General features: G+C 40.4%; 1 protein-coding gene across 6 annotated transcripts in view; it reads left to right on the forward strand.

The window, feature by feature from the left end:
• The window catches only part of LOC148223902 (uncharacterized), a 53,536-nt gene extending 31,854 nt beyond the window's left edge, over positions 1–21,682 (forward strand). For 4 of the 6 annotated variants that reach the window (XM_088163265.1, XM_088163264.1, XM_088163267.1 and 1 more), the window contains one exon: positions 20,163–21,682. In XM_088163265.1, coding sequence (XP_088019391.1) covers positions 20,163–20,191 — 29 coding nt within the window. In that variant the 3' untranslated portion in view covers positions 20,192–21,682. The remainder of the gene's footprint in view (positions 1–20,162) is intronic. The other 2 variants (XR_015803069.1, XR_015803070.1) reach the window with 1 other exon arrangement.
• The last annotated feature ends 307 nt before the right edge of the window (positions 21,683–21,989 follow it).

The raw sequence follows: 21,989 nt of genomic DNA on the forward strand, positions 1-21,989 counted from the left end.
TCAGATCTACAAACCTCCATGCATGTGTTGGTCTGCCTATAGGAGCAATATGAAGTTACCTGTGTACAGAAGTAGTCCTTCAAAACATGTAGAAAACATACTGAGCAGAAAGTTTGCCCTCGGCAGGAGTCATGAATCCAGGGGTCTTTACATCAAGAGCACTTCCTCAATTAAGAGCAAATGTATTGCATCTGAACATGGGCTTTTATTATCTAGAACTCTAATATCTACACTAATATCTATAATCACTCTTTTATATATTAGAATGACTTTTAAGCCATTACAAATAGAAGAACCATGAAACATGGACTATGTTGTCTGTAAAACAGCTTTCCATCCAAAAAAATTGCCTTATAGGCACTATAGGCATTATAAAACATGAAATGATATTACATTATTGAATTTAAATTGTTTTAGCACATTGACCTGGTCTTCCAATCAAATGCAACCAACAGACACACAGTTCAGAAGAATTGTCCTTTTTATTTGTTAATAATTGTGGGGTTTCCAGAACAGTGGCACAGTTTATTGGAGACCTCCCAGCTCTGCTCTCCTTGAGTTCACATCCAGAAGAAGGCAGAAATAAGCCACTTTTTTTCAGAGATTGGCCCTGTGCCTCTCAGGAAAGACAGGCCATAGGATAGCACACCAGGGAAGAGTTCAGGCCTACTTCCATACCTAGTTTAATGCTGAAGTTACATCCACCAACCCATAATAATTCCTCAGACAATCAGAAGCTCATCTGCTCTATACCACGAGGGTTTGCTGATCACAAAGCAACATTATTTTACTAAGGATCTTGATGGCACTGAGGTTATAATCTAAAAACTTTGAACATTGAAAAGCATGTGTGCATCCACATGTGTTAATATACAGCCATTTTAAAAACAGTATCCTCCCAAAACAAGCAGGGCAAACCAAGACTGAAATTCTCAGATTTAGTTACTATACTCTCTGATTTGTCTTTAATTTGTTTTCTGTAATAATTGATCTCTAACAACTTTGGTAACCAGCACAGGTAAACTACACAATATTGTTATGGTTTGGTAAATGCAGGTAGCTTTATATTTATATAAAGGCTATATATGTATCTTTTTCAGAGGTTGGCCTTGATTTCTCTGCTGTCTCTAGTCTACTGCAGTGTCAAGTATTCCCAAAGAGCTGCCATTACAAGAAAATGTAGCTGTCTCTTTCCACAAGTTTGATCATGTACCTGAATTTCAGAAAGGCCTATGATGGAAGGAAGAAGTGATGGAAATTGGTTTTTTTGCTTTCACTACTCTGATACATCTAGTAATCAGGCAATTTATCAATCCTACTCACCAAAACCTATCTATCTACCTAAAATTTGAAAGTATGTATTATGTAACAAACCACTGTGGTTTATTGGGCCATACATCATTTGCCTGGGAGACTATAAGGACTAGAACATTAATCCTGACAGGCAGCTGATGCAATTTGTGAGCTGTGCATGGGCACAAAACCTCAGTTCTCCCATTTGAACAGTGAGCAAGAAATCTATTGCTCAAGCTCCTGCCCTGAGATGCATAGTCCAGGCAGCAAGGGCCATCCAGGCTGTGCTTCCCCACTGAGGATTTGTCCCCACTGGGCAGTGATGAAATGCAGTGCAGTGCAGACTGCCACTTCTTGCAAATCTCAGAGACTTATACTCACAAGGGACACAAATACAAGTTTCTAGTCATAAAGGGACATAATACTGCTAGCTTTGCACAGAAAACTGAACTTTGCTCTAAACAGTAGCAACTAAAAGGCAGTAAAATAATGACTGATAAAAGTTTGCTTTTTTACAGCCACAAGGCTGATAACAGTCCTTAAAATAGTTCACGAGATGGCAGCTTCAGTCAGTAAGGGAAAATATTCAATAAGATCTTATAAAATAAATCATTTTGTTGGTTTAAAGATTTACTATCATGGGAAACAAATAGTTTCACTAAATCAGAGGTAGATTTATATTTAGAATCTTATCATAGAATGGTTTGGATTGGAAGGAACCTTAAAGATCATCTAGTTCCAACACTTGTCACATGGGCAAGGACACCTTCCACTAGACCAGGGTGCTCAGAGCCCCCCTCATCCTGGCCTTGAACACTTCCAGAGATGGAACATCCACAGCTTCTCTGGGCAACCTGTTTAAGTACCTCACCATCTTCATAGTGAAGAATTTCTTCCTAATATCTCATCTAAACCTACTCTCTTCCAGTTTAAAGGCCTTTCCCCTTGTCCTATCACTGCATGCCCTTGCAAAAAGCCCCTCTCCCGCCTTCATGTAGGCCCCCTCTAAGTACCAGAAAGCTGCTATAAAGTCTCTTCTCCAGGCTGAACAAACCCAACTCTCAGCCTTTCCTCTTAGGATAACTGGCCTATCTTTTTCACCATCTTCATGGCCCTCCTCCAGAAGTCCATTTTTTCTTGTGTTGGGGGCCCCAGGACCAAACACAGTACTTTGGGCTGGTTCTCGTGAGAGTGGAGTAGAGGGGCAGAACCACCTTCCTAAACCTGCTGGTCACACTTCTTTTGATGCAGCCCAGAATACAGTTAGAAGGTACTCAGCATAAATACTATGACCTTTGTAGCAGATGTATCAGACAGACATTTTGATGTAGACTGTGATGACAAAGCAAGAGAACAGCTTAGCTTCTCACAGAAAATCTTAGAAGCACACAGGTCTTAACAGAAGGATGTTTGTGAGATGAAGGCATTTTGAACATTTCCATAACCTACACATGAGGGAAGGGATACACAGGAATGTCATGCCAGGGGTGCTCAGGCCATGAATCTCATTTCAGTGCTTCCTTTTGGGACCAGCCAATACTGGTATGCCTCCCACTGCAGCACCCAAAAGCAGGAGAAGCAGTTCCTGAGCTGGGGACTTGGAGAGCTGGTAAAGGACAAAACGCACATTGTCTGTGCAAGTAACTTTACAAAAAAGCTAGAACCTGGCCAGAGATAAGTAGGGTAAATGAAAACCATTAGACCCAGTTAGAGCATATGATCCCTAATTACCATTTCCAGGACTTTGATGTCCTTACAGAGAAATTATATGAAGTTCAAAATGACTTGTTAATAAGTTAGATTTTCAAAAGCATTTGAATAGTGAATGAGTTCCAGAGACCGCTAAGTTACATAGGTAGCTTTGAAAACTTCCCCTCAAGATAATAAATGTATGTCCCACCACTTGCTAAAAAGCCTTTCTTCTGCAGTGGCACAGTATTACTTGCACTCATTTTACAGCCGTGTTTTTGTTCTCTGACTAACTGAAAGTGTAGCCTCAGTGTATCATTGTGTATGTTGTGCAAGAGCACATTTGGAATTCGCATTTTTTAGATTACCAGACAATAAAAAAAAAACCCTGAGATTGCACAGATATGCACCACCCTTCATTAGAGGCAGTGATATTCTCTCCCACCCAGTCCTGCCCAACCAAGACAATATTGCACATACGCCTCCAGACAATGAGCCTACCACACCTTTTGCCTCTAATTAAAATTATTAAGTTGAAATGGAAATAAATGAATTTCAGTCTGTGCTTGTTAGCCAAATGTCTTGATAAAACTGAACATGTTCTGCTGCTGCCCACCATCTGTCCTTATAATACTTTTTGAAAACACTGAACAGGAAAACAGATTTGTCATTACTGACTTCCACAATTCTATGCCATGCCCTCGGGTTTTTCTTTATGCAGACCAGTAGAATGCACAGAATAGGATAAATTTTTCTCCTATTAAAACAGTTTTGCAATGGACACATTTCAGTAGAAAAGTTTAAAACCTAGTGCATGTAGAAAGCTATGCAGAGCAATAAAAATGTCCTTAATGAGAACAGTATTTTGGGGCAATCTTGCTTCTCCTGTCCCAATTAATTCCTCATATATTCTCAGTTCTTTCAATACAAGATAAGCTCTCATGGAAGCACTATGACTCTCTGTCTTTGACAAAGAGGTTAGTTTTCATAGCTCTGCAGCCTTTGAGGCATCAAAACAATGTACATCTTCTCAGCTTTCCCTTGTTGCCGAGAATTCAGATACCTGCAAGAAAATATGCCTTTTCCATTACTGAGATAAAGAAAAACTCCTAGACAACCATAGCACCTAGTCCTGCCATGGTTCCCAGTATTTTGCCCCTGATACAATGAAGAAATGCCAACTGATGCAACACAGCAGCCCAGCCACTGATCAGTATGGGCTGCCAAGAAGGTCGATGCTGTTTCTTATGCACTCCCCACTGAATTTTAAGTGCAGTCACCATCCCCAGGCTTCAAGTGAGCTGCTTTAACTCTTGTGTTATAGGTGCCTTTCTTAAAAGCTTCACCCCAGGTACAATGTTATAGTCAACTGGTATTTGTAAGACAAAGGAAAATGGACTTTGCCTGAGGCTAATGCTAATCTCTAGAGAAAAACATGAATATTTCCTACTGCTGCAGGACCAACTGTGAGCTCTCTTCCCATAAGTTATTGCAATTAGTTCTTTTTTCCTTTGAACTAATTTCTTATCAGAGAAGCTCTTCCCAACAAAAAAGTGGGAATTACTGTTTATTCACAATGGGCTTAAATAAATAGGGCCAGATACAAACATTATCCCACCACAGATGAGAACTGGCTCACATAGGTGCAGGTATGAAATTCCTCAGGGCTTGAACTCAGGCAATACAGAGGCCACACTTTATTTGGCAAATTTTGGTGAGATAAAGGCTGAATGTGAAGATTTCTGGAATACCAGGACTGTTTAAGAAAAAGCTGGTCAGCTGGTATTAAATCAGTTGAGGAGTGTTGGCTAATCCCACGGCATTCCAGGTCTTGTGAGGCCAGGGCTGATTGGGAAGGAGCAGCAGTACCTCCTCCTTCTCAAACCAGTGCAATGCTCTGCTTGCTGCCAGAAGGGACAAGAACAAGAATAGGACAGAAAAGTCTCTAATACTAAATGCAAGTAGAGTGTGAAGTAGAGAAATACAAGGAGGTCAAAAGGAATGGCAGCAGCAGGATTTAAAATTATAAGAGATATTTCTAAAAGGCTTCTAGAAAAAGCAAGCACAGGAAAAGGACCTTTTTTCAGTCTTCTATTAGTTAAACTCCATTTGCAAAATCCCTCTAGAAATTCCTTAGGAGTAGACTTTCCTCTGCAATTTCTGGTCCCATCCATTTCAGGTTAGACTGGAAATATTGAGAAAGAGGTTCCTGACTCACTAACAGCCCAGTCTTTCTCAGGCTATCGACTCCCTCATACTCAAATCCACAAATTTCTCAGGAAGTACAGATACATGAGTCTGAGGATGTTATCTTGTAAGGCAGAACATTAGACTGGCTTCAAATGTCAGAAACAAAATTTTGCAAAGGCTGTGTCTATGACAGCCAAAGTGAGAACAATGAGGAAAGGTGAGGATGAAAGGAGGCATTTTGTTTTAGCTGGAATTTGTTTCTATTTCCTCTCCTTATGTTGAAATTTTTGTAGATTTTTTTCTCTTCCCTTCTTTCTTTTCAGTTACAGTTAAATTACATAGTTAATATTTTGAGCTATCCAAAGCTTTCTGGAGGCAATGGGAAGGCATTATACTGCCTTAATCTATGGGTTGATATGACATTTTTGGAAATGTAAGTGCATGCGATATTCCAAATACTACTTCATACACTGCAGTAACTTCACACTATACCTTGTTACTGCAGCATATGGCTGTCACAGATGTTGTTGAAAGTTCACAGTTTACCCCCCAAAACCTCAGTAAGTAGACAGAAAATTTTATTTCAAAATTTAGGGGCAGGGAGGGGAAACAAAAACAAAACCCAAAAATCCTTACCTTCTCAAATAACTGAAGTTCTGGAGTACAGAATGAGAGAAAATTGTATGTTTGCTTGTTGTGAGAGGGAAGAAAATCATAACATGCCTGCAATTACTTTCTGACTGGAAAAAGAAGAAACTAAAAGAGAAAAACTAATATTGAGCAAATTTTTTCACAAGTTGAAAAAAAAAAAGCCCCATAAATGGTTCCTTTTGTGTCTTACAAAACGATTTTAAAACCATCTTTCATCCATTTCTAACTAGAGCTGTGGTTCCAGCTTTTACATGAGCAGTAATGCAACTGTTTCCCAAACTCCTGCATAAGTTCGTTAAACTTTTCTTCCTCGTTGCCTCTGAACACTCAGCATTTTACTTTTTTTTTCAAATGAGCATTATTAAACACGTGAATTATTAGTAATGATGGCTTGGTTTGGGACAACGTTGGTGGTTTCCACTCCTAGCTTTCTGCCCTTGCTTTTTGTTGGTAGTTACTTATTCCCCTTGCTTCAGGGGTAGCTCAGCAGCACACAAAGCTCCTTCACAAGTCAAGTTTGGAGTAAACCAGGATCCATTTCAATTTGCCTTAGTACATCTACCTCTAATTTATGGCAGCTCAGCAACTGCTCCTGAGCAGCCACAGCCCTCTGCAGCAGAGGCAAAAGCTGCTGAGAGAAGAGCAGGGCAGATTTCCTGGCTGAATTCAAAGGAACAGGTGAGGTACATTAGCAAATGCCATGTGTCGCATTAAAGAAATTTGAGGAGTAATGCACTCAGTGAAAACAAAACAGAGCTTAGCATCAACCTAAATATTTGGAGGGTGGGGGAGGGAGGAAGAGAAAGTGCTACAGGGCCATGAAGAGTTGTTAGATCATCATTCAGATCTGGAAAAAAATGCTTAAGGAGGAATCCCCAGGGAGATACAAAATTAACCCTTGATAATATCTTTATAATTTCCCACAGTTTTTAAGAAGGTCCAGGTGAAACAAAAGATATTACTACTTTAACAGGTACTCCAGCCCTTTGGCTCAAGGTATACTGGTTTTGAAAGGGCAGGGGTCAGTACACAAAGACACCATCAGGGGATGTTTCACCACAACTTCCAACATATATTACATGAAATTTATTCTCTCAATGATCATGTCCACAAAAGTTAAAGAATTAAAGTTAAATAATTAAATCCTGTCTTTACATGTAGGCTGAAAAGTATTATACAAATTAAGAAGAAGAGAACATTCCTTGGAGATGTGGCTGATTATTTTCCTAACCTGATGTATCATCGGCAGCCTAGATGTTACCTTTAGAAAGAATGTGGCCTTACAACATTTTACTTTGTATATCCAGTTCCTTTTTAGGAGTATTTGTTTTCTTCAACTGATACTTGAATTCTATTCAGCACTTCCTGAGAAAACAACTGTGTATTGGTACAGGAAGCTGTACAGGTGACAGTTTAATTTAGAAAAGAATAGCTTAATAACTTCTGCAAATACTACAATAAGAATTGATTCTCTAAAACAAAGCAGGTACAGCTTTGCTCTTCCTGCCAAAAAAGGTATTTGCTTGTCCTATATTTCATTCTGGCTTTCCTGAGGTAGTTTTCCTAGGAAGTTCTCGAGGTCAGCAAATGAATGTGCATAGCCAGTCTTGTGGAGTTAATAAGAATATTTAGCAGTAGGCTGTAGGCTTTTAGCACAGGTTTAGGAAGTCAGAGACAAGGAGGGGTGACAGTAGGTTCTGTTGTCAGATCTTCTGCTGGAGTAGCACTGTCTCTAAGAGCAGGGCTGGTGTCCCCAGGGAGCCACATAGGCCCAAGCAACAGCTCTAAGCACCACAAAGGCTAATTTAACATTGCATGGTACGTCAGGTAAAGGCATTTGTAATTGTGTGTTATGTTAATATGGGGTTGGGTTTCTTTAAGGAATTATAAAATTCTGGCTCAAGAAGAAAAAGGCAGTATTAGAGACTGCATCTTTTAGTGCTGAATCATCTCAGACAGGGAGTCTGAAGAAAAGATTGCTGTTGAGTGCTTGTATATATTGTAAGTTAGCCCTAGTCTTGTAAGTATAAAGTAGCCACTGGATATCACAAGAAGGGAGCCAATGCTGCATGCCCTATAATCTGGTTTTTAATCCACTGCTGATAAATTCTGCAGAAAACTGTAAAAGCAAACACTAGCAAATTGGCCCATGTAAGAGAGAGGAAAAATGAAACAGATCAGAAATGAAGGACTACAGTGTAGAAGCACTACATGTTATTGATGGATTTGCTGTCATGACTATTGCATTGTCTTGCTTTCACCACCAGTTTCTAACTCCCAGCCATGAGTATGTATAAGTATGGGGATTTTGGTCTGGTAAGTTTTATACTCCTCATAATGTCTGTTCCTTTGTGATTTTCATTTGTTTTTGATATCATACCAAATACATCTTGTTCTTCAAAGTATAAGAAACTGGTGATAAAAATCATTCAGGAGTGAGCATTGGCAGACTCACCTGGCAGAGAAACTGGCTTTTAACCTTGCAGGGAAGGGGAGGAGAGGATCTGGTTGAGTACTCTGCAGTAGGTGAAGCTCTGCTGAGCCGTGGAAAACTCCACAGCAGTTGAGATGTGAGATATGCCAGCTTCTGTCTGGATCTCCACTGTGAGTGTCTGGCAGGACAAAGTCCACAATAATGTTAGGCTCCCACTCTCAAATTCTTCCTCTCACGAGCAGCTCCACTATCTTTAAGTGAATTATTTGATGCTACTTCCATCAACCCCTAGATCCCCATTTAATAGAGGCACATTCTCTGAAATTTTCTTCTGGTTTCCATCTTATTATAAGGGATAAAGCTTAGGAGATAAGAAGAAAAAGCCCATACAGCCAACTTTCCACTATTGATGTCACAGAGGTGTATAATCATTAATTACTTTAAATGGGAAGTTAATGGAAAAGGGCTAAAGTATTTTAAAGGAAAGGGATTTTTAGTTCAAACATAACAGTGTATAAATGCATAAGCTGAAAGGTTCAAAGGCAGCCAAACCCACTGCAGATCTCTCCAGCCCAGAAGCAGGAGGCTGAGGAATTCTTACATTTCTTACATTGGCTGGTCCCAGGTGGTGCAGTCAGCCCTTGATAGCTGCTCTTGTATAACACCACCTCTGAGGCAACAAAGAACAGACATGAATTCACTGGGCTTTGTTAGCTCGGGTTCAGTCAAGACCTTCTGGACCAGTTGCAGTTCTACACCAGCCAGCTGAGGCACTCCTGAAACCACAGTTCATTTTATGACCAGGTAACCCATTCAGAGGCACTGGAGCTGATGATCACATTTACATCACATTCAATGAAGAATCTCTGCAAGGATCACAGACCGACAGTGTCCAGTACATCTTTTGTATCTTTACATTATAGGAGAAACTCCTTTTCCACATTGCAGCCTGTGTGTTCCTTCTGTAATCTTTATAGAGGAAACTACATACGCAGCTGGTATGCAACTGCTACAAAGAACTCATATCTCAGTGTAAACAAAGCACAAAAGAAATGGTTTAGCTGTATAAAATGACAACATAAGAAACAGATTCTCTTTTCCTGTACATTCATTCCTGAGTGTCTGCTTATATTTGGAAACTTTTATGGTGTTGAGAATTATTTTTAAGTATCTACTTCTTTCAATAAAAAATAATAGCTGGCCACACTACATATGATTCCTTACTCAGGCAATGTTGCAAATTTAAACAGGAATTGGGGAAACTGCAAGGGAACAGAGAGCATAGATGAAAATTCAATGTAATATGATATAGTTAGGCAACAGCAGTGCAAATCCAACATAGAGATTTGCTCCTGCAGACCAGTAGCAGGATACTGTGCTAGCTAGCAAACCACAGTGTGCAGGGAAGATGAGGCACCTCTGAATGGCAATGCTGAGCAGGGAGTTATGTCAGTGCAAAACCCTGGCAAGGAGACATCTAATTCCTGCCATCAGCTACCTAAGGTAGGGCAGTGCCAGGCTTTCCTCAGAGGTGCACAGTGGGAGGACAATGGCAATCATCACAAGTTGCAGCAAAGGAAATTCTGTCTAGATATGAGGACAAAAATGTTCCCAGTGAGACTAATCAACCACTGGAAGAGATTTCCCAATGAAGTTGTGCAGTTTCAATTCTTGAAGATATTCAAAGCTCAGCTTCACGTGGCCCTGAGAAGCTTGCTGTACTTGTTAATAGTTTGAGGAAGAGGTTGGATTGGATGATACTCAGGAATCTCTTCTGACCCGCATTGTCCCGTGTTTCTGTGGAACCCCATCCAGTCTGGGATGCAGTTGGAGAAATGCAGTTAGAAATATTTGTTTCTTTGGAACTTATCCCCAAGAAGTCTCTGCTAAAGAAAAGTCCTGTAACCATCTCAAAAAGGAAAAAGCAAGAATAGCAGCTTCTTTTAAAACTCATGACAGTGGTGATGCCAGTACCCAAGTACTATATGAAATCCTGCTGCCTAAACCACTTACCCAAGAAATGGCTATCCTTAGTGACCTGAGTGGGTCCAAACAAGTACAGGGTAGCCATTGAGAAATAAGGATTCTGAAGAAAGGCTCAGGGACATGAAGGAGCCTAGGCCTATGCTGAAAGGATAGTGTCTCCTTCCAAGAAATAATGTCTCCAATCTTCACATCCGGTTCTGGACTGTCTTTTGCATGGGCTCAGATGGAGAAACAGCCATGGAGAGAGGAGTATGCCAGGCTTTATTTCCTTCCCAGATCTGCTGTAGCCTCTGGGCTGAAGTCACACTGCCCCAGTTGCTCCCTTCCTGCCCTTTGACTAATGTGTAATTTATTCTGCCAAGATCCAGCTTCAACAGCAAGTTCCAAGTTTCCTCCCCTCCCACAGATGGGCTGCTTGTTAGGCTGTTCTCTTGGGAAATGTACACTTGAACTTCTCCAGACTGAGGGAGACCTAATACTGAGGTTCCCCTGGGCAGGCACCTTTAACCACCGTGTGGCATTAAATAAAAGAACCTCACATGGTTGTGCCAGCCCCATTACCTCCTCTATCATAAGCAGGGTCTGATTTCAAAGAGCTTGGCCTTTACTGAGCTCTGCAGGCAGCCAAATGCCATCCGTGGGTGTTAGGTGTGCTCTGGGAACAGGGAATGGGATGGGCCCTGCGGGAGTGGGGCTGCGAGCAGCCAGCTTCCTGTGTCCCGCCCTTCCCAACACCTGGACACAGAGCCATGTGGGCTGTGGTGCTTCTGGCCAAACAGTGAAGCAGAGCTGGAGGTTCCCAGGCACCCCAACCTTTGGGAACAGGTGCACAGAGTCTTGGATTTCTGATTTGGAGACAAGTGGCTGCCCGACGTGCCCTGTGACACAGCCAGTTCACACACCTACAGCTTCTTTGGACTTTGATGCTCACATCCAGTGCTCTGCTCGAATCACGTTTTGGGCACTGTGCCACCATCTCAAATGCTCTGTAATCCATTTCTTCTCTCTCATACTAAACCCTTTTGGCTACTGTTCTTTCTTACCTGCCACGGTGCCCTCTGCCTGGGGTCTGCATGCACATTTTTCAGTGAACATTTTCTCTTCATATGACCTGTCTGGGCATGGCAGGACACTCCTGTTTTGTGACCAGAGGTGGTTCTGGCACTCCAATTGCTAAAGTAGCCCACAAGACCCACAGGCTGCTTTAGAGGGACCCCCAGGGACTGACAGATCCCTGTAACTAATAGAGGTAACTTCAGGTCTAGATTGAGAAAAAAGCCCCAACCTCTACCAGCTTCTGACCTCTGACTTTCTCTACAGCTCAGCCTTTGCCTTCTGCCATACACACCATGTGCTATCTTTTCTTTTTTAGTATTTTCCACTTGTTCCAATAGAGCAGTACTACAATCCCATGACAAAAGTAGCATAAATCATCTAAATGTGCCATCTAAGTTCTTTGTGACCACATTTAAGTATTAAAATAAATTTAATTTTGTTCTTCAGAGATTGAAACAATGTCTTTCAACTTACTCTTCTGTTAGAAAGGTGCTGAGACATCTGTTTGCAGACTAAACCTCTTGGTTTTCCACTTTGGACGGCACACGCAGCATTGGTCCTCCAGTATCCCCATCCAAGTTTTTGTGGGACTCACAAATCCTTCCATCCTTGACACTTGCATTACAGCAAAGCAGTGAATGAGTCAGACTCTTAATCTAGGACATTATCTAATTCCCTTGTCACAGAACATGATGTGTGCCTACTTCTTCAATTACTCTGTCTCTCACTCTTCTTGACAAAACTAATACTGTTTTGGAAACATTTTGACTTAAAAAAAAAAAAAAAAAAAAAAAAAAGACAAAGACATTTCAGAAAACAAATTCATTTAAATTAAAATTATGCCCAGACTCCTACCTCACATTTTCCTTTTTTGGGGTCCCATTTAAAAAAACTTCCTTAATCTCCATGAGCTTTTCCTGTTCTTTCTCAGTGATGAGCTCTTCATGGTACAAAATGTACCATAAATAGTAGTACTCTTTTACTATTGAAGCCAGGAGATGACATTCTTCTGTGCTATACCCTATCAGCCTCCAACTAGAAGTTACAAAAACAGAGTAAAAATTGAGTTTTCCTCTTTTGTAGTAGCACGTTATCCATTAATGATAAGTAGCACAATTCAAAGAAACTTCAGGATGAAACAGAAGGGCTGGAACACTTAAGAGAATAGCAGGAACCCGATCATACAGGTACTAGAGGAGTTGACACAGGGACATTCAGATAGGGTTACCCAACGACAATACAGCACTAACAACACTGGCTCATGGCCAGAAATAACAAGCCTACTTATCCCACTACAGAGCAAGATATGTTTTGCTCTCCAGTGCTCAACAATCTGGCTGGATTTACCATCTTGGGCTTAATACCAGTGATGCCAGACCTGAGTGTACCTGTTCTGCAGTCCTGGTATTGGGAAAGCAATAAGGACCCAAGGGGGCTCTACAGGCAGCCCACTGGAGTCAAGCATGGTTCCTTAAGATAAGGCTTTATTATTAGCAGGGTGGGAAAGAATAGGACAGGGGGAAATAGGAAGGAGGGAGGAACAGGACTGCCTAATTTAACACTGGTAAGCTCACCTTAGGTGTGCTGCTTAATTTTGTCCTCAGATTCTGCAACACAACTGCAGGGAACTCTCTGCCAGAGCAGAGCTGGCTTCAAAAATAGTGGAGCTGTGCCTGTGTGACGTTCCTCCTAAACCCATACGTGCTGCTGATCCCCAGCTGGCTCTGCTGTCCAGTAGATAATGCCCCAAAACACCAGCAGGTAATTGAATGTTAACTGGCCTGGCAATTTTTGGTGCACAGATGGTGCTATAACCTTCTGGCAGAGAAGTGTCAGGGTCAACTGCCAATGGGATACTTTCAAAAACATCAAAAAAGGGCTTTCATACTAACCTGGGAAACTACATTATATTTTCTGTGTGTTTATGATGGACACTATTTTCCACTCACTGGACTTCCTATGTCTGTCACACACAGACATGTTGGTTTGACCTATGTTTTGGTACTCATACCTGGCCTTGATCATTAGTAGATCAATGGAAAACCTCCCTCCAGGCTTCACAAGGGACCTGGCCCTCTCTTTCCCTTGTGCATAGTGTGGTGTGTCTAAGCCCTGAAGCTTAGCCTTTAGAAGAGCCCCTGAGGCTGCAGATTCATGCAACCCATCCCACAGGCATAATTTGAGAAAACCCTTGTGCAAGCTTGGTCTCAGCATTAACTGTGCTAGGTGGTAAACCACAAACAAACAAAAACAGTGCTTGTCCTGCCTCAAAACAATTTCATTCCAGTGGTCTGAACAACACAGGGATCTGGAGAAATTACAATGCCCTTCTGAAAATTACAGTTGTCCTATCCTTCTTCTCATATAAATCCTTAAACTACATACAAAGCAGGAGAGTGGCAAGCCAGGTCAGAGAATCCCATAGAAGAGAAGCCACTAAGATCTACCTCATGCACTACTAAAACACTCATAACTTCTTAGAACAAATGTCAAATGGTAGGCTAAGATGGAAGAATATATATTTTTTACTGTAACATGCTTAGCAAATTCCACTGGAAGAGTGTACACTGTAAATTACAGATATATGTTACCACTATGGCTCTGGTCTGCCTACCACCAATTGTCAAAATACGCTAATATTCTTCTTTTAATTCTGACATATTTTCCATTGAAGCAAATGGAATTTTTTCCATTGCTTTGAGTATGTAAAATGCCTTCTGAATAAAAAGCATACAACTGCTACAGATATTTAATAAGTAACTACCATACACAATTTTATAAGTATATGTTTATAGTTATACAGTAATAACTAGATACTTATATAATGTAGTTAACTATGAAGTTAAATATCAGTTATAGGTGACTTTAGTATGAAAAGGAGTATTAAAATTTTACTGGATTGATTTAACATCTGCTAGTGGATTTGCTAGAATGATTTACATGCACTGCCTGTCTCTTCTCTTAGCTGTGCTCAGAAATTAAGTGCAGGCTAAATAAAACAGGGATTAACACATTGGATTGAACCAATCTGTGATTCTTGTGGTCTGTCTTGAACAGGAAGTGAGGAGACAAAGGTGTTTTGCTAATCCCTAAGTGTTTCAATGCTGAGGTCCGTTTCTTCATGTTTTGCAAGCACTGAAGAGATCTCCAGAGCCCATGCAGCTCAGCTCCACTGGAGCAGAATCCAGAATCCATGTGTGACAGATGTTGGTCTAATCAGTTCTTATGAAACCCCAGTGAAGGAGATTAGCAACACAGCCTGCCTCGTGCTTAGCCACTAGATAATATTTTTTTCATATATAATTTAAATCTTCTTCTCTGTAAATTAGACTTTTTGTTTTATACACATCCCAGTGGGCATTTTAAACATTTAGTTACTCACTGATCTCTTTAAAGCAACCTCTAAGCAGTACCAATGCTTTTCCTCTTCATAACATCTTATGCTGATTTATACTAGCTGAGCAGCTGGCCTACTGTTTTAAAAGACCTCTTCTGCCAGCACCAGGCACTTCAGGGGACTGATGACAGCAAATCAAGATTTACATTTTTCTGTTCAAGTGATTTGTGATTTTAATGTGCTTATTTTCCTAGTGACAGTAAGTTTTTGTGAGATTACAGCTCTGATGGTAACCTGTACAAACCAGCTAAGGATGGATTGTGTCCTCTAAGGATAGACAGCAAGATGGGTTTTGTACTCAGAAAACATACTGTGTCATTTTTGTACCATGTTCTCCATTTTGCTCCCTCTAACAGAGTTAAATTCACCTTAAAAACAAGAATGAGAATTAGAACTTTGTTTTATCCTAAACAACTTTCAGTAGAAGGTGGTTGAAGTTTTTAGCATCATACAACAGGATTTTTAATTCCAGTCAAGATGTCAAGTGAGATGTTTTGCCTTCAAGAATGGTCTACTCTGTTTCTTACAGAGGTCTGATGCGTTTATTTTCTGTCAGTGGTCAGTCTGTAGGAAATTCCTGCAACCATTCTTGGTTTGGCATGGAAAGGACTGCTCTAGTCCATGAGACAATGGAAAAAAAAACCAAACCCACTAATATCAGCTTGGAAATCAAAGCTCCTAGAAATTCTGTTCACAGAGAAAACAAGACATCAGCTAGTTATATTATCTTCTGAATGGCATAAAGATTTATCTTGAACTCATTACCTGAAATGAGTCAAGATTGGGTGGCCTAGATAATTGAGTGAAAGTTGTGTGACCCAGATTAGCATCCACCACATTCTTGACTCTTGGCATAATTTGCCCTATACGGGAAACAATTATAATGTTTCTGGACCTCACAGAGAAGGGGAAGATGAGAAAAATCTACTCAGACAGGTAGAGTGGAAATAAAAATAATCTGAAGATAGCAGAAAATAGCATCAGAATAAGATCCTTTTGATATCCTAAGAATTTCAAAGGAAAAAAGAAAAACGTGCTGCTCCCTTCTAGCCTGGCATGGCTTGTCCTGAAAAGAATAAGCCTCACTGTCTCTCTAGGCACTGGTACATGGAACTGCTTCTGAGTCAAGCATAAGGGGTAATTTTATAAAGCAATATTTTATAAGCAATTTTATAAATTTTACAGTGACCTTGCCACTATTTGCTGTGTGGGTGATGGCAGCATGAAGCAGACTGACAAAGAAGCTGACAATGGAAGAGTGCAAAGAAGTGAAGTCTAAGAAGCTCGTTCCTGAGTTGGTGCAAATATAGCAGGGTTAAATGGAGCAGACTTTCTTGGTCTGTCTGGGCAGATAATTTGCCCTAGGAGTTAAAGAGTGAGCAGAATAATCCAATAAAATAGGTTTACTTCCTATTGTAAGGAAAAAGGCAGGATTGTTTTGCTTAGGGATAAACTGAAATGATGTGTAGAAGACAAATTTGAAAGTAGAAAGTTTGATTTTTCTTTGAATCAGATGTGCCAGCCAGAGACTGGAAATTGTCTCTAAAATCAGGGTGAACTTCTGTGAACATTCAGTGCTTCTTGTGGACACATTCTTCCTCACACTGTGTTGGGGTTATAGCCAGCACTCAGGGTGTCAGTGCAACACAGAAGCTCAAGGACAACAGTTGAAGACTTAGATAAGTGCTAAGAAAGCTTTGAGGGCATTCAAGGCTGGAGAGCAATGGAAGTACCAAATAGTAAAGCAAAGGCAAAGGCTTGTACTGGAGGAGACTTAAAACAAGGGGAAGAGAAATGTGCTTGATGAATATCAGGTTGATAACCAGGGATTTTGTTGAAACTGTTGAGATAGAGTTGAAGGCCACAGCAGGATGGAGGGGGGGCAGAGGGAAGCCTAATTAGTGAGATGGGGTCTCCAGATGAAAAGTCACTGAGAAGAAGAGGAAAGCCAGAAGGTAAGGCAGGGGATTGATAAGGCTGGGTGATATCAGCTGTGATGTACATCACAGCAAGATACAGTAGGAAGAAAAGTCAGAGGGAAGTGACAAAAGGGAGGAGAGGCGTGCAGCTATAGGGGGAGGAATCATCAGTTTTCAGCTTTTTTCTTCTACACAGTTCAGCTTCCCTCCTGTGTAGAAGAATTTATCACTGAAATTTATCCTCAATGTCTCATGTCATTGTAGTTCAATTTGTGATATTTTGTCACAAACAACAACTTTGGTAAATGTTCCCTTAACACTGTTCTGTGCTGTGATTGCTGAGGTCCATCACAACATGAAATAGAATGGTAAAAGCCAGATAACTGCTGTGCAAGCAGGGTGGAGTCACCAAGCACTGTTGTTATTGCGTGGCAACTCACAATGTGAAGCTGTTGAAAATTACTCATGTTTTAGTACTATAACTATGCTACTTTTCCTGATACTAAATGCCCTCTGACATGCCAAATTTACTGGGGATGATAAACAAAAGCTTGTGACCAGTTGTTGTTCTGGCACAGAAAAAAATTTAAAAATACAAGTTTATAAATTTTGTCATTATAATTGTGTAAATTACATTCCTGATCTCATCAGATGCGTCCCCTCCTAGTGCCAGGCTTCCAGACTCTTCCCATGACTCTCCCAGGCTCCACTTCCCTGCAGTCAGATGTAATTATCTCACAGTCCTGACTAAACTTCAGTTCTGCTTCCACCAGCACAGTGGTGCCCATCAGCAAGCAGCCTTGCTAAAGCAGAACTTGATTTCAGAACAAAGGCAAGAGAGTGGAAAAGGTCCCACAACAAAAGAATTATCTATATAAGTTTGTCTGTCTGCCTCCCACTAAGGCTGACTGTGATGGCTGCTTCTCTGACTCCAGAACCTCTCCCCAACATTGTCCTGTGCCCAGTGCCAGCTCCTGGCCACTGACTGCATCCTCTTGGGAACAACCTCCTAACTGTTTACTAATCTCTGGATTTGCCATTATTGCAACCAGCAAAGAAAAGCCTGGAGCTTTTCAATGAGCAGAATATAAGATGCTCAAATGGAGCAGCTTGTCAGTGCCTGCCAGGATACTGTTGTCTAGAAAGTCATTGTACAGACTGACAAATTTTTGTCTTCCAATAGTCTCACTTAATTGACCAATGCTGGCTAGTCAGGAAGCGTTCTCCCCTCTAGAAGTCAAACAGATTAGCTTTGTTTTCAAGGGTACATTTAAATTGCAGAGAACATGATGCAGAGATCCTCAAGCTAGCACTGAGCTGACCTGGCAAGTTCACACAGCCCAGCAAAGTAATGTGCAGATATGCCAAGTGGGGCTGTAAGACAGAATAATCATGTTCAGCTGCCACAGCTCTCAGGGCTACATCGTGTCTGGTTCAGTGCTGGCCTGCATGGATCCTTTGCACTGTGTTTCCCAGCTCTTCAGGCTGTGGGAATAAATTGTACTGCACCAGCATAGACACCTTTCTGCACACCCTAAGTTGCTGATCAGAGACTTAGATTATTACATGGCAACTCCACTCCATCCCAACCTGTCTCTTATAATCACTAAGAAGTCATCATGCAATATGATCTATTTGACTTCCATTTGGTTACACTCCTCATGTGAGATACTTAAAATCTTTTAACCTCTACTTCTGTGCATTGATTTTTCTAAGACTAACCTTGAGAAAGTCTTATAACACTAGTCCTCCAATGTCTGCATTTATCCTGATCCCTTCCTTCCTTCTTTCTAATATATCCCAAAACCTCTTCAAGACACAGCTACCAAAAAATAAATATTTTTATTCAGATAAAATTAAAATCCGGTACTAGACATGAATGAGTAACAGCTTTGGCATAGTAACCCTAAATTCAATAAACTATTCCTTCTAGCAGGTCCTAGCAGAGCAAGGAACAGGAAACATGAGAAAATTTGCCATCTTGCAAAGTTTTTGTAGCACTGACTGTGTTCTTGAAAAGCAGCCAGCAATCCATCCTATGCACTTGTAAATGTTCTGCAGCTACTCTCTTAATAACGCAAGGATGATGGATGAGTGTAAGGTTGGGCAGCTTTGTTTGATAGCCTAGGGGAGAGAGAGGGAGGGAGAGAAACAAGTATCAGCAAATAGATTGTGCAACAGACAAATAAAAAGAATTACACAATACACTGTATTTCAAATAAGCCTTCTGGAATGTTGTCATTTTCAGCAATTGATGTTGCTTAGAATAAATTATCAGCTAATGCTACCAATAGTTTCATTTCAAGAGAGACAAATAGGTCCAAAGCATTGCCCCAAATAGTGCTTAAAAGAGTGTCAACAATGCAGAGCACTATTTACAACATGTTCCATTTTCTAAAAAGAGACAGTCCCTTCATTTCAGCCTTTTATCCCCTTTGGAGGTTTAGCAGCAATTCAGGAAAATGGGCTCTAAGGTGAGGTGGAGGGGAGTCTTGAGGTCTTCCCAGAGGCAGTCTGGAGTCACTTTTGTTAATTGTTTAATTCTGTGATTTTTCAAACCCGTAGGAGACACAGAGCAAAAAGTTTTGTGCCCCAAATTTTCACAGCCACTACTGTGGGTAGGTTTAAATTCGATAGAAATGGGGACTGCCCCTCTGCTTGGTAAATGCTGACATTGTTAAGATTGTGAAAGTTCATTTAAATCTGTTATGAATCCTTCTAGTAAATATTTATAAATTATTTTCTGCTTGAAGAAAAAGACTTAACAGTTCTTTCTTTGCCTTCAACTCTTGCAGCTTCTGATCTGTCCTTTTTCCACTCCCTCTGCTTGAACTGAAGCATTCTCATTTTATGATAACGAGAGCACAACATGAAAATAATGAAAACAACTCTAGTATTAATTGAAGTTATGGAAGCAGGCATTTTAGAATTAGGAATTCATGGAAGAAGTATGGGAATTGTAATTATTTCAGATGTAATACATACATGCAAACCAGCATATAGAATTTTGCACAAAGAATACGGTCATGCATGGTAAAGCACAGACCACTGGTTTTGTCAAGCCAACTGTCAGTGGGAAGGTGAGCACCTACAAGTACTTTTGATGTTTGGGCTGGGCTCAGTGTTTCACATAATTAACACACTTTTTTCAAAATCAGCAAGAATGATAGTCATGTCTTGATGAAGAAGCAGCACAATAGCATATGCAAAGGGTACTAGAACATACACTTAACAAAATCACCATCAAAATGCCTCTTGACCTCAGCTGTGACAGCAGAAGTCTGTGTATATTAGAACAGATGTCTGAAGCTGACTGGAGCAAAACATTTTTGAAGGGCTTGTAGCCACTGTGCAGCTAATGGTAATGGTAGAAGCGCACTATTGGCTAAGTCAGTCTTTAATCTGGTAGCAGCTCTGAACTCCTGACTGACATTCACACAGAGCAGCTTCTGCAGGGAATGTTTGCCAGACACTCTCCCTACAAGAAAACTCCATCTGACACAGGTGGCTATGAATGAATCTGACCTGTCTCCTACTCTCTGCCTAGGTCATCTACGGCATTTCAAGCATCATTGAGGCTCTTTACCTTTGAGACCCTTCATGGCCTCTACAAAAGATCACAGCGAGTTGCAGAGTGAAGACTACAATCGGCTTCAGTGCTCTCAGACAGAGTTCTCTGAGATACAGAAATCACCATGGTAAGAAAAAGCTATTTAGGGCAGAAATAGAACTGGTTTTTAGAGCTCTGAATCTGAAGAATGAACTTCCAATAAGCTGAAGACCACCACAAACCACAGAACTTCCTGTTCCAACTGCATTTGATCTTTTCTTTCTAGCAATAATAAAAAGTGCTGGTATCCCACCAAGGGAGACTGCTGCAGAAGACTCATCAACTCTGCAAAGCACACGAGGCTCAGTGGAAGATCACGCTGTATGTGTGAACAGCAAATATCGTAAAGGAGCCGATAAGAATATGCAAATATCCATTAAATCTACAAAGTCTGAAAGAGCAAAGTACAATGCTGTCCCTCCTAGAGAATTCCAGCTAGTGTGCTATTTCTGCTGTTCACCATCTTCAGCTATCCATGAGGGAAATCAACGTTGTCTGAGGAAGGACCGAAAAAGTTCTCGCCACATTTGTCCCACTAGAAGCACTAGTTTTTATAACACTGACAGGTAAAACCATTTATATTATAGTGCAGTTGTCACACCTAAGTGACAACTATTTTTACTCTTATTTTTTCCATCTATGCAGCTCAGGAGTAGAGGGCAAGACTCACATCTACTTTTTGGTGTATAGAAGCTGAAAGGATTAGACAAAATGTCAGACAACTTAAGCAAGTGCCTTAATGCATATCCATATGCCTTCTGCTAAATACCCAATTAAAGACTGTGAATTTGAGTCTAGAAGGCAGGGATTCCTCAGTCCAATAGTATATTTAATTAATTCCTTGTTACCATAATATTGAATATTATAGCACCAAGTAATCCAGTAATTACAGTTTTCCTTTTCAAATCTGGAGTTCATTGATACAGCTGACAGCAAAACAACCCTGAGATTTCTCAAAGGCAAAATAACTTACATTTATGTCTTTATTTGTAAATGCATTTCTGAAAGACGTCATGTGAATTACTACCTCGGCATTAAATAGAGAATCCTACTTGAGTAGTAATAATGTCACCTCTTTCTTTCTAAGGAAGCCTGTTTGACTTGACAAAACATGTATTGTCAAATGCATGGCAGGCACAGATGACTTGGGAGATAACAGAGTACAAGCAGTCATAAGGTCTGAAACTCAGAGAACTACCGGAAATTCCCATACAACTTTTATTCTTACCCTGTATTTCTTGTGAATTTGTTTTTTCAATACATTAATATTTATCGAAATGCCAAAATCATGAGAATAACCTTATTTTTGCAAATTTTCTTTTCTTTTTTTGGCTTGTATATCATTATCTTTCTACTCCATTTTCTTTGATAACTAGCTAGTCTAAGCTAGTTGCTGTGTATATGACTATGTAGTGATTTTTGCTGATCTTCTCAGAGACTTTTAACATAATAAAAAATAAAAAATTAATATCTACTGTCAGATATGGCTTCTTCAGTGAAGAACTAAAATCAAAATTAAGACTTTTGAGGGAGTTTGCCAAAACCAAAATAAATGCTAGAAATAAAATCATCTATAACCAGGTCAACTTATCTCACAGCACTTGTTGTAAATATGAATGTCATAATATTCCCTGGGTAATTCTGTGGTGGCCAACTTTTTATATGCAAACATTGCAAAGAGGCTTGCAAACAATTAGGATTAATTCATAGTTCCCAGTAATACTGACTATACTCCATGGGGCATGTCTGGCAAACTTCTCCATG

This window comes from Sturnus vulgaris, chromosome 4, assembly GCF_052056855.1.
Source record: "Sturnus vulgaris isolate bStuVul1 chromosome 4, bStuVul1.hap1, whole genome shotgun sequence".
NCBI classification, from domain to species: Eukaryota; Metazoa; Chordata; class Aves; order Passeriformes; family Sturnidae; genus Sturnus; species Sturnus vulgaris.